This window comes from Arachis hypogaea, chromosome 16, assembly GCF_003086295.3.
Source record: "Arachis hypogaea cultivar Tifrunner chromosome 16, arahy.Tifrunner.gnm2.J5K5, whole genome shotgun sequence".
NCBI classification, from domain to species: domain Eukaryota; kingdom Viridiplantae; phylum Streptophyta; class Magnoliopsida; order Fabales; family Fabaceae; genus Arachis; species Arachis hypogaea.
This window is the reverse complement of record NC_092051.1, coordinates 89041637-89053793: the sequence shown is the minus strand read 5'-3', so window position 1 is coordinate 89053793 and position 12157 is coordinate 89041637. Positions and strand designations below refer to the sequence as shown.

General features: G+C 35.7%; 2 protein-coding genes across 2 annotated transcripts; one reads left to right on the top strand and one right to left on the bottom strand.

Annotated features, from left to right (window-relative positions):
• Window positions 1-1299: 1299 nt before the first annotated feature.
• On the top strand, window positions 1300-3750 carry LOC112754444 (fructose-bisphosphate aldolase 8, cytosolic). Its single transcript, XM_025802101.3, has 3 exons — window positions 1300-1552; window positions 2233-2460; window positions 2629-3750. Exons 1-3 carry the CDS (start codon window positions 1525-1527, stop codon window positions 3447-3449), a joined length of 1077 nt encoding a protein of 358 aa, XP_025657886.1. The 5' UTR covers window positions 1300-1524; the 3' UTR covers window positions 3450-3750.
• A 4269-nt stretch (window positions 3751-8019) lies between these two features.
• LOC112754443 (trihelix transcription factor PTL) lies at window positions 8020-11650 on the bottom strand. The gene is made up of 2 exons (XM_025802100.3): window positions 10675-11650; window positions 8020-9894 (listed from the first exon to the last, which is right to left on the bottom strand). The coding sequence occupies exons 1-2, from the start codon at window positions 11169-11171 to the stop codon at window positions 8598-8600; spliced, it is 1794 nt and encodes a 597-aa protein (XP_025657885.1). The 5' UTR covers window positions 11172-11650; the 3' UTR covers window positions 8020-8597.
• Between the last annotated feature and the right edge of the window lie 507 nt (window positions 11651-12157).

Here is a 12157-nt window from a genome sequence, read left to right as displayed (position 1 = left end):
GTTATAAACTCACTTATTCTTAAATTAATTATATTTTTATTTAACAATAATTATAAACTCACTTATTTTTTCTTTTCATAATTATATAATATATTAATATTATTTTTAATAAATACATATAGCAATTTTTTATTTTACTTATATTCAATTAATTTTAATTTTAAAGTCACTCATTTTTAAATCAATTATATTTTATTTAACTATAAATTTTATTAATATATATATATATATATATATATATATATATTAAAAAGATAAAAAAATTATTAACCATAATTTATTTTTTCTTTTTATGATTATATGATATCTATTAATATTATTTTTTCAATAAATACTTGTAGCATATAATAATAGGTAAAGACTCACATGCAGTTATCTTCATATGAAGTTAATAATTGAAAATCGTTAGATGATATTTAGTTAAACTTGTCAAATCATCTAACTGTTTTTAAATATCAACTTCACATGAAAATTAACTGTATGTAAGTTTTTATTTATATTAATATAATAATACAATAAATATAAATTAATTAATAAAGTATTAAAATTTGAAAATAATTATTATTTTTATAAAAACAAAATAAAAGTACTTATAATAAAGAAAAAATAATTAAATTTTACATAATTACTTAATTATACCGGGTTAACCGGTTCGACCAGTGACTCACCGGTTGAACCAGTAACCCAGTGACCCAGTAACTTCACCAGTTCGATCATCGGTTCAGTTCTGACAACTATGCAAACAACCTCTGCATCAGATTGTTTGTTAATATGAAGAGATTAATCTGAAATTTTTTTTAAATTTTTAAAGACTATTATAGCTTTATTAAATAATAACATAGACTAATTTATTTAATTTTTTAAAGATTGTTATGTCTAACATTTTATTTATTTAACTGATTTGTCTAATAAAATAAAGAATTAAGAATTGATTTGTGCAACTAAAAATTTTAAGGAGACTAATTTCTGAAAATTTTAAGGAGGCTAATGTGGAATATTGTTAAAAAAAATAGAATATATATTTTTTAAATATATAAGAATAGTTTAGGTGATCAACAATTTTATTAAATTTTGGCCAGTATGTAACCAACAAAGAAAAGTGAGCCATTGAATGAAATCTCACATCAATCTCACACCATTAAAACTATTATTGATAACTATTTAATGGCTACAAATCACAAAAGTTGCTGGCCCTAACATTCTTCTATATTTGCATCGCGAAAAAAAAAAATATGTTAAAGTTTTTTAAGTTTACAAAAGTTAAGACATATTTAAGTATTTACTCCAAAAAAATATGAAATGATAAAGGAGAAAAGGGTGGAGAAGTATCGGCGGCGGAAGGAGGGCAAAAAGGGTAAAGGACGATAAAAACTAAGACTTACCTCACCTACCCTCTTCCCCAAGCCACCTTTCAGTCGTGACTCGTGAGTCATCCCACTCTTCCTTTAAAACCCTCCCTTTCCAACACTTTTCTCTGCCAATTCAAAACCCGCCTTCTCCCAATTCTCAATCTTTCTCTCAACCATGTCTTCCTTTAAGAGCAAGTACCAAGGTACTCAATGTCTATTTAGTCTCTTTTTCATATATTCCTTTCAATTCTTTCGTCTGCTTTTCCTATCTGCAATTTTATGGTCGCCTTGTGCTTTAACAATCATGCTGGCGCTATTAGCCTAGTAATCTCCACCATAATTTTCCTTCTTTTTAACCTGCATGCTTCTTTTATTTGTTACGAGTTCAAATATGGAATTTTACTTTGCATATATAGATCTCGATCACGATCTGCGCTGTCTAGGCTTGTCTAGACTTGTTCATAACTCTGGCCTCAGATTGCAAAATTAACCTTGATTTAGTGCGAGACTGTGAGTGTGTATTGAGCTCTTTTGGCACCTTAGTTGGGCTAGCTATGTAAATATCAAAGAGGATCAACTTGCTGTATTTAAAATATGATTTAGATCTTGTTTGGCTCCGGTGCTTTCTGTCAATGATTTGGATCTGGGTTTTGACTCTTGGCTATTGAATGTTGGCTGTTGCCTGTTGAGTCGTACAAACCGGTTGAAAAATGAATTGGATATGTTGGCTACATGATTTAGTAATTCCACTCAATAACTTGGGTTCATGTTGTTTGTTTTATCCTCGTGTTTTCTTGTTTATTTGTTTCAAGATGAATTCAAATTATAGTGTTGTCCTTTTATAATTTTATGGTTTGATCTAATAAAATTGCGTAAATTGCAGATGAGCTTATTGCCAACGCTGCTTACATCGGCACCCCAGGAAAGGGCATCCTTGCCGCCGATGAGTCAACCGGTACAATTGGCAAGCGTTTAGCCAGCATTAATGTTGAGAACGTTGAAACCAACAGGCGCGCTCTTCGCGAACTCCTATTCACCACACCCGGTGCTTTGGAGTGCCTCAGTGGTGTGATCTTGTTCGAGGAAACTCTATACCAAAGCACAGCTGCAGGTGCTGATCAATGCTTAATGTTTATCATAATTGAAAGATTCATTGGATTATTTCTATCTACATGTTAGAAGAAACAGCATCTTGCATACACATGTTTTGTGTATTCATATATTAGCTCTTTACATATTCAACTTTTAGTAAATCCTGAACTTGTTTAATTTATGGTAGGAAAACCTTTTGTCGAGGTGCTAAAGGAAGGTGGAGTTCTTCCTGGTATTAAGGTTGATAAGGGCACAGTAGAGCTCCCTGGAACAAATGGCGAAACCACCACTCAGGGTTTGGATGGCCTTGGTCAGCGATGTGCAAAGTACTATGAAGCTGGTGCCCGTTTTGCTAAATGGCGTGCTGTGCTCAAGATTGGCCCCAACGAACCATCTGAGCTGGCTATCCATGAAAACGCGTATGGTTTGGCTCGCTATGCCGCAATTTGCCAGGAGAATGGCTTGGTTCCTATTGTGGAGCCTGAGATCCTTGTTGATGGACCTCATGACATCAACAAGTGTGCTGCGGTGACAGAACGCGTTCTTGCCGCATGCTACAAGGCTCTAAATGATCATCATGTCCTGCTCGAGGGAACTTTGTTGAAGCCCAACATGGTGACCCCTGGATCGGATTCTCCAAAGGTTGCACCAGAGGTGATTGCCGAATACACTGTTAGAGCTTTGCAGAGAACTGTTCCGGCCGCAGTCCCTGCTATTGTCTTCTTGTCCGGAGGGCAGAGCGAGGAGGAGGCAACCCTCAACCTCAATGCCATGAACAAGCTCAAGGGAAAGAAGCCATGGTCACTTTCCTTCTCTTTCGGAAGGGCACTTCAGCAGAGCACCTTGAAGGCATGGGCCGGAAAGGATGAAAACATCAAGAAGGCCCAGGATGCATTGTTCACGAGGTGCAAGGCCAACTCACAAGCAACCTTGGGAACATACAAGGGTGACGCTACCCTTGGTGATGGTGCCTCCGAGTCTCTTCATGTCAAGGACTACAAATACTAAGCTTGTGTGATTCAAGAACTTGTTTTCGACATTTTTTTTCACTATTGACACCAAGTTCTTGGTGTTCTTTTCTAGTTTTAGACTACTACTCTTTTTCCTTCTGCTCTTTGATTAATCATAGGAGGGTCAGGGATTAAAGAATAATTGCTTCTAGCTGCATTGGCTATCAGCTACCCCTTCCCCCTTTTTCCCTTTCTTTGGATATCTTTTCGGTTTTCGTTGAGTTAGTTTTCCTGTGTAATAGAGTATTGGGTAAGAGTTATTTCTTGCTTCAATGCAATTGGAGAACAGTTTGCCACCATTTTTATGCTCTGAAGCATTGTTCGTTTACAACGCAAAACCTTTTCCTTTTTTTTTTACAAAACAGCATTTTTATTTAGTAATGTACTTGTGATAATTATTCGTTCCAGATAATCAAAGTAAACGAATATTAAGAAAGTGAATAACGTGATCAAACAAAATGCTACTTATAAAATAATCTTAAAATGGATGAACCTGGGTAGAAAGCCTAAGCACAAATATTCGTTTCTACTTCAAAAGATGCGATTTGGAGTATTGATTAATTAATAACTATGGCTCCCAAATTTCAATTTTACTTGGTAGATACAAATGACAAGTTCCGATCTAACCTGAATCTGTGGTACTGGTACGGATGAATGGTGGTTTGACTTTGACATTGCTTTCCTGCAATTTCATGCTTTTGTAGTGTCGTTTCTAAAAAGCAAGGGTAGCTTGGGGAAGTAATCCCTTGCTTTCATTCATTTATTCATAGTCTTCAACCAATACTCACGGATTTTCTCCCTAGCCACTAGCCAGTATGGTACAACCTAGTTTCTGGCTCCAACACTCTTCCTCGGATAAGACGAGAAAAACGACAAAATCCCACATGGCCATTTTATTGAGGAGGGACAGACAAGGATGACGTTGGTGACGGACTGTACGAATATTTTTTATTGTGGCCCTTTTGGGCCTATTTTATCGGTCTTGGAACTTAAAGCCCATAGCGTTGGTTGTAGTTTCTGTTGTCTTTTTTGGATTTAGTGGTTCTAGCTCGATTGCCACAGAAACCCATAAAGGCCCAAAACTCTGATGTCAATTATGGCAGCAAAGTGAGAGTGGTAGTGGTGGTGTGTTTGGGCTACAAGCTCAGGTGCCTACGATAGGGTAGTTATTTTCGGGCTATACTAATCTGTAATCGCATTAACCTACACCCCTAATAGTATTAGGAACCGTCCCTCTCTCACTCTACCTATCTGAGCCACTGAGAGGTCAGAACCTGATTGCAAAAATATTTTCTTATTTATTTACTGGTGGTGATGGATAATAATGGATTGGCTTTTTCAGGCAGAAATAATTAAAAAGCAAGTTGCAGAAGCCAGAATTTCCCATCTGGATTCTGAGACGCACAGAAAAGCAAAGGAAAGAGAAAGAAAAAACCTTTTCTTTATTTATTGTTTTCTTTAATCAGAGGTTGCTAACCTATCTGCAGGTCAGTAAGTAGTCACGTCACGGCTTCAGAGGGAGGAAAAAGCACGTTGGTTATGTTGTGCATGATTTTGGTTTCATCTCATATTTTCCATTATTGTACATATGATGTCGATTTTCGTTTCCTTTGACTCCCCTAATTACTTAACTGTCTCTAAAGTAACAAGACAAAAAAAAGCTACGAAGACCAAGCTACGAAGGAGAGAGCTTTTCTTTGAAGTTAGAACACTAATGGATGCATTGCATGCATATCAGCATATCACATATTGATATTGTATACGGTACTGTGAGGAAAACCAAGATAATAGACTAATAATCGTACTCATAAAAATTTTGTATGTTTAAAAACTTATAAATTATATAATTTAAAATTTATCAAAATTTATTTTTATTTTTTTACACGTTATCTCATTTTTTGATGTCCTCGATTATTGTGTCAGATAATTAAAATATAGCATAATAAAAGCAAACACTCCCTAAAAACTTTTATATAATACATTATTTAGTTGTTTAATTTGTATTCAAGTTTAGACATATTTTTGTATTCGTATTTTTGACTGAACATTACCATTGTGTATTTATCACTTAGCATTTGGCTAATTGTAACTATTCTACTCTAATTACAAAGCCAAAATATTTTTGGATCAAAAATACTATGCACACATAAAATATTTGTTATTAAAATAATTTTCATATATATATATATATATATATATATATATATCTTATTTAACTTATTTAATATGTATTTTATATTTTTATATATATTTTATAACTGTAATTATTTTTGCGACTAATTTTTTTATGTACATTATTATTGTTGTTCTTATGTATACTGCTAGATTGATAAGTATAAACAAAAAATACTTATGCTACTAATTTATTGTATATACTGGAGATGGGAGAGAGAAAAAGAAAGAAAATATAGGGGGAGAAGGAGAAAGAAAAGGTATGGCAATGGGGTATGAGGAGTGCGATAAGATGATGAAGATGATGATTTAGCAGGAAACTTCTTTACTCTTTCCCAGGTACGGCCACTGCCTGTCCAAGAACGTAACCATGTGTGTGTATATAATGTATGTATTTGTATGTGGACTAATTAGTGGTTGTGATGGTGCCACTGCATCACATCCCATACACACTAGTTACTCTGATCTTCAATTTGCCAGCAAAAGAAAAGAAATATTGTTACATTGCCACTGCACATCATCATATTTGGCCCTGTCATCATGTGTCCTCTCACTGCTATTTAATTTTCCTTTCTCCATTTATAAATACAAACGGATGGATTTTTATTTTTTGGGTGTGAGGTATTTTGCTGAGGTATTTCGCTTTCATGACTTTATGATGGATTAATGGCGGATTCACCTTTCAAAACGGCATAACGACGCACGACACGCTTCCTAGCGTTGCGTTTGATCTTTATACGCACAAGAGGTCAAAAATTAAATCTCACTTCTCTCTCTCAACATAACTAATGCTACCTCATTCCTTACTAATTCAAACGAACAAATGCAAAAACTCAGCTCTCCTTTCATATATATATATATATATATTTAATTCTTGCAATACTAAATCACTAATATTCTATTTTATGCAAACTTTACCTTCAACCCTTATTATTGTTATTGCAAATTAAAATAAGGATATTGTTTATATTTTTATTATGTTATATTATATTATAATGTGGTAAGGCTTATCACGCTTAGAAGTAAGGCTCTGAATCATCATTTGATTTATTATTTTATTATTATTATTGTTCTAGTTGTTGTTGAAAGCAAGCAAAAACATGTGAGTGTGACCACATAAGAGGGTGAGGAAAATGCGCTACGGTCAACGATTTTGATTCTGTATCTCTAGGACCACACAATATGAAACTGCATCTCTAGAGAATTCCTGTGATGCAATGTTACTTTGCTGTATGAAGATGATATTTATTGATCCCTTTCTGTGCAACACAGGTAACTATAGTTTCATGCCCATTTATTTATTAGTCACCCATCAAGCTAATAACAAGTACAAACATGCATTTTGACTAAATAATCTATCCTCCATCAACATATATAAAATGCATTTATCTATTCTGATTTTATTTTTGGGGTTTTTCTTTTTTGTTTTTGTTTGTTGGGGGGGGGGGGGGGGGGCGCCTGTGTGTATTACTATTGTAAGAAGGTTGCAGAAATTGGGAAGCACTGTGTGTGTAATTAATCAATTGAATATCTGTCTAGTATCGAGCACAAAATGTTCAGAAGTAAGAAGTGACGTCTATTTTAATTGCACCCCCACCTAGCTTCCACTAAGTACAATTATATTGTTAACAAGTTAAACTTATCAAATTGAACATTTATGAACATGATTGATACAAACCAAACTTCCACGTTGTTTTAATTTTTAGATGCTCATTTTTCCAGTATACAATCTAAATAAAAATACAAAACCTTCCTCCTTTGAAATTACATGTATCTTGCATGTTCATGAATGTGATGCTGAGATGAAGGCGTATCTAGTTCAATAACAACTTCCAAAAAAAAAAAGAAACAACAACAACAAGGTCATTGATTCAATTAGACCCGACAAATGATACCCTTAGGAGGAGAAATTTGTTATTGTTAAATCCTTCAAAACTTTCATGAACTTAATATTATGTTTCGAGCACATTATCTCAAATAGCACCTAGCATAACAGGTGCTACTACCTCTTATACTAATGCAATTCTAATAAATCTCAAGAAAATAAAACCATACCTTTACCGAAAGTTGTAATACTGGTCTAATGGTAATAGTTTCTTCAACCAACCATTCTCATGTATTTTTTCTTGAAGTGGTAATTTATATTAAATTACTGAGTTTCTACAAAAAGGAAATTCGTGTACAAGCATATTGAGTTGGGAAATGAAACCAAACGAAGAGAGGACAAAGAAACCGAAAGAGAAATAGAAAAACTATGAAGCGTTGCTAGTCCAATATAAGTAGTAGTACTGTAGTAATGTCCATCAATATACAGAAAATGCTTGTCCTTTAATTCACAAAGATCCTTCATATATAATTTAAAAAACTTTTTAACCAGGCCCAATGCTTAAATAATATATCCAATAACATCAATCTATATTCTCGTTCATAAAAATATTGAACAAAGAACCAAAGTTCAAGATATTGCTACCTTAAATACACCCCTTCGGTACACACACCAAAATCTACCACCACTGTTAAATATTCCGAAATTACATCAATAATAATAATAATAAAAAGCCAAGAGATGGGATGAGGAGTGCCAAAAACAGTGATCAGTTTGAAGTTGCAAGACATTATTTGCAGGCACAGAAGAAAATCTGGCACGAGAGAGAGACTTACCTGAAGAATTTGTGGCACATCGTCCTAAGACTTCATCAGTGAGATTTTGCCAACATATGTCTCCCATATGAAACTTGTGTAAGCTTGAACATATTATTTTTCCTCCTAATAATTAATAAATACATTAATAATTAAGATTGACCATCCTAATCATCATTCATTAATCCCTATACACAAAAACCCTCAGTAGTTAGTTCTTTGCTTACATAATGCGATGGAATGAAATTAAACCATCTCAGATTTAAAAAAAAAAGGAAATAAGAAGAAGTCTGTGAAATCTTAATCGGTGCCTCTTACGAGGGAGTTGATTAACCTACTGATTTTGATTTGGTTTATTAACCTTTAAGCTGTAGTTGTCCCACAAAGTTCCTCCCTCACAACTCATCAAGAATGGGAAACAGTTCTCAGCTTGATGAACTGATGCATTAGCGTTGGAATTCGAAGGTGATTGTTGTTGCCGCCTTTGATCATTGTTGATATCACAGTATCCACCACCACTTTGGTTGTTGTTGTTGTTGTTATATAGAGAAGAAGAAGAAGAATAATGGTCATTGTTATTGTTTTCAATGTAAAAACAAGAACTACTACTTCGTACTGAGTTTGAGTTATTCTCCTTCCGCTTCTTCTTGTTGTTTTCTTTGCTGATTGTTTCCCATTTCTCTTTCAACTTTACTGGACTCTTTTCATACCCAAAACATGCCATTTTTGTTGCTATCTGTTCCCACAAAGCCTCTTCTGAACAACCATCACCACCATGCCTAAAACTTGTTTCCATCATCTCAGCTCTCAACTGAACAAGCCTTGATATCTCACATTCTTGCCAGTTTTCATCATCTTCGTTATGGTCCTTATTTTGCATTGCGGAACCAGTTATTATCCCATCATGATGATGATGATGAGACTTTACCTGATCAGTTCCTGTCAGCTTGTGCAAGGCCTCCATTAAAGCAGCATCCCTTGCTTCAATCCATGCTCTCTCTTTGGCCCAAAACTTGTGCTCCCTCTCCAACCTGGCTGCCTCTTGTCTCCTCCACTCTTCCTCTCTCAGAACCCTCTCTTTCTCCTTCTGTTCCAGCGTCTTCATAAGCTTGTCAAGCCACTCTTCTTGCTTCTGCACAAGCTTCCTCATTTGCAAGTCAATGAAGTCTTTTATCTTCACCTTCCAGCTCTTGCTCCCTCCTCTCTTCTTCCTCCTCTTCTCCATGGACTCATCGTTCCCCTTCACTCCCCCAGTGCTATTGTGATCATCATCATCCGAAGAAGAGGTTTCAAACTCAGTGGAGTTGGTGAGGCTTAGGCTGTTCTGGGAACCAAGAAGCAGCATTTCTTGGTTATTCATCTGATGTTGGGAATTGAAAGCATGAGGATTGTTTTGGTAATGGAGGGTGTTGCTACCACCAAAATTGGTTTCTTGTGCTGAGGCAGCGTTGCTGTTGTTACTGTTGCTTTCACCGTATAAGGCTTCGAGTTGGCGAAAGAATCGGTAATGCTTCCCGTCTTGTCTTCCAGCTTTTCCCTCCTTTGTCTTCTTGTAATACTTGTACAGATTCTCAAACTTCTCCCTGCACTTTTTCCCACTCCTTTGGTATCCATGCTCTTCAGACATGATCCTGAAGAACAAGAATAGCAAGAAGAAGAAAAAAAAAATAGGCCAATAATAATAAAAAAAATAAAGAAAACAAGTCTGAGTATTGATGAGGTCATTGCATAGTGTATGACACATAGCCCTAGTAATCGGAGAGCATTGAATAATAATAACAATTAATAACAACGCCATGTTATGCCATTCATATTGATGGCTAGTTATAGCAAAATCACAACTACGGAAGTTAGTTTCGAAGGAAGAGCCTCCGCTTCATGTCATTTCACAATGACAGAATTAGAATTGGGATTAGTATAGGTGGCAATCCAAATGCTCCCAAAAGTCCAATGAATTTTTGATAAATAATAAGAAAAAAGGGAAATTAACACGCATACACTTAAAAGAGGGTACAAATTTTCAAAAAGGAAAAGGGGACAGTGGTAGAATCGTACTAATCTTGGTATATAAACGTAAATGCATCTCAAGTACGCCATCAATAATCGATAAAATTCAGTAGAGAAGATAGAGATCATGACGACGACTACTACTACTAACACTAATACTACTTTATGTGTATAGTCTTTTCCCATCAATGAAAGAGAACCTTCACACACATTTTGCAAACTGCTACAAATGTAGAAACCACACTCATCCCAAAATCAAAACCATAGCTTCTCTTCTCGTTACTGTCTTGTATAATTTGAATTATTAAATTATTAAACCCAATATATATATATATATATATATAATGAAAGAGGCAATTATCATTAGAAGAAGAAAGAAGTTGAAAAAGAAGTAAAATTGATACCTAGAAACTTCATCCCAGAGGGGACCTTTCTGATTAGCTTCTTTGAATTTGGGGTCAAGGCGAGATCTGATCTCAAGAAGAGTAAGAGTCTCTTGTCTAGGCCATCTTCCAGTGGATGCGTCTCCACCTAAGCATCCTACAGCCTCAGCGCCGCCCAACCCACTAAGAGGAGGAGTTGAAGCGCTTGTGGTTGTGGTGGGAGTAGTGGCAGTGGCAACACCGATGCTGCTTGTGTTATTATTGCTGGCGTCAGCAAAGTCGTGGAGACAGCGAGGCATTAAGTCAGCTACTTGGCGCCCAAACATCATCAGCTCGTAGTGCTGCTGCTGATGCGCAGCCGCGAGGTTTGGGTGGCCCGGGAAGAGCTCCGCCGTGGGCTGTGGCGGTATGGAAGTAGGAAAATGTGTTGAACGGGGTCCGTTGTTACTCACAAGCTGCCTCAGATCAGTGATGCCGCCATACTGTTGGTGTTGATGATGATGATCCTCCATTTCCATTGGGAGAAGAAGGAATATTGAAGAGGTTTATTATTTCGTTTTTTGACGGTAAAATAAGTTAATTATAAGAAGATGATGAAGCTGAAAGAAAGAGAGAGAGAGAGAGTGAGAGAGGAGAAGAAGAAGAAGGAAGAGGGAGGAATTATGCGGCAGAGTCGGATCCTGTCGTCCACGAAAAAGCTTAAATTTTAAGCGCAGGACAATGGTCCCATCTCTCTCTCTCTTTCTCTCTCTCTCTCTGTACAATATGGTGTATGCGTGTGGTATTGTATTCAGATCAACACATACACATTCTCTCTCTTTACTTAGTGTAACGAAAAATGGTATTTAGTGTGTTATTGTTATTGTTATGTTATCTCTCTCTCTCTCTTCTCTCAGACTTTAGCTTTTTCAAGAACAATGCTGCTTCGTTCTGTGTCTTTGTTCAGTACAGTGTGTAGGAGGGGGTTGGAGTGTTTGGGAGGAAGGGCCTAAGCCCTAACTACTCACAAAAAAAAAGTATAGAATATGATGTTTTACTTCGACGAATGAAATAATGACATTTGGCATAAAGCGTGAGGAGGAATGGAAGACAGCCGGGTTTGTCTTGCTGACGCGTGTAATAGTGTCTTACATTACGCCTTTTTGACTTTTGCTAATCATTCAATGCTAACGCCTCACAAATTTAATTAGTAGTAAATAAACTACTACTAAGTACTAATACACTCCATGGATTTAGTTTCTAGCTCTCTCCCTCTCTCTCATACATTCTGAATTTGAACTTCCACTTTGGTTGGTTTTTGGAATTGAATTACTCCTACATTTATAGCAACAAATAATTGAAGAAATCTAATCTTAATTACAGTACTATAGCTAGCTAGCTAGCTAGTTTATTAGTATAATATTATGGATGTAACTTTTCGAAATAAGGTCCCCAACCGTCCTTTTCCTGGGACTCTGTTACACACTTACATTATCAATTCAGAGCCTTAAGGTTCAGCTCAGCT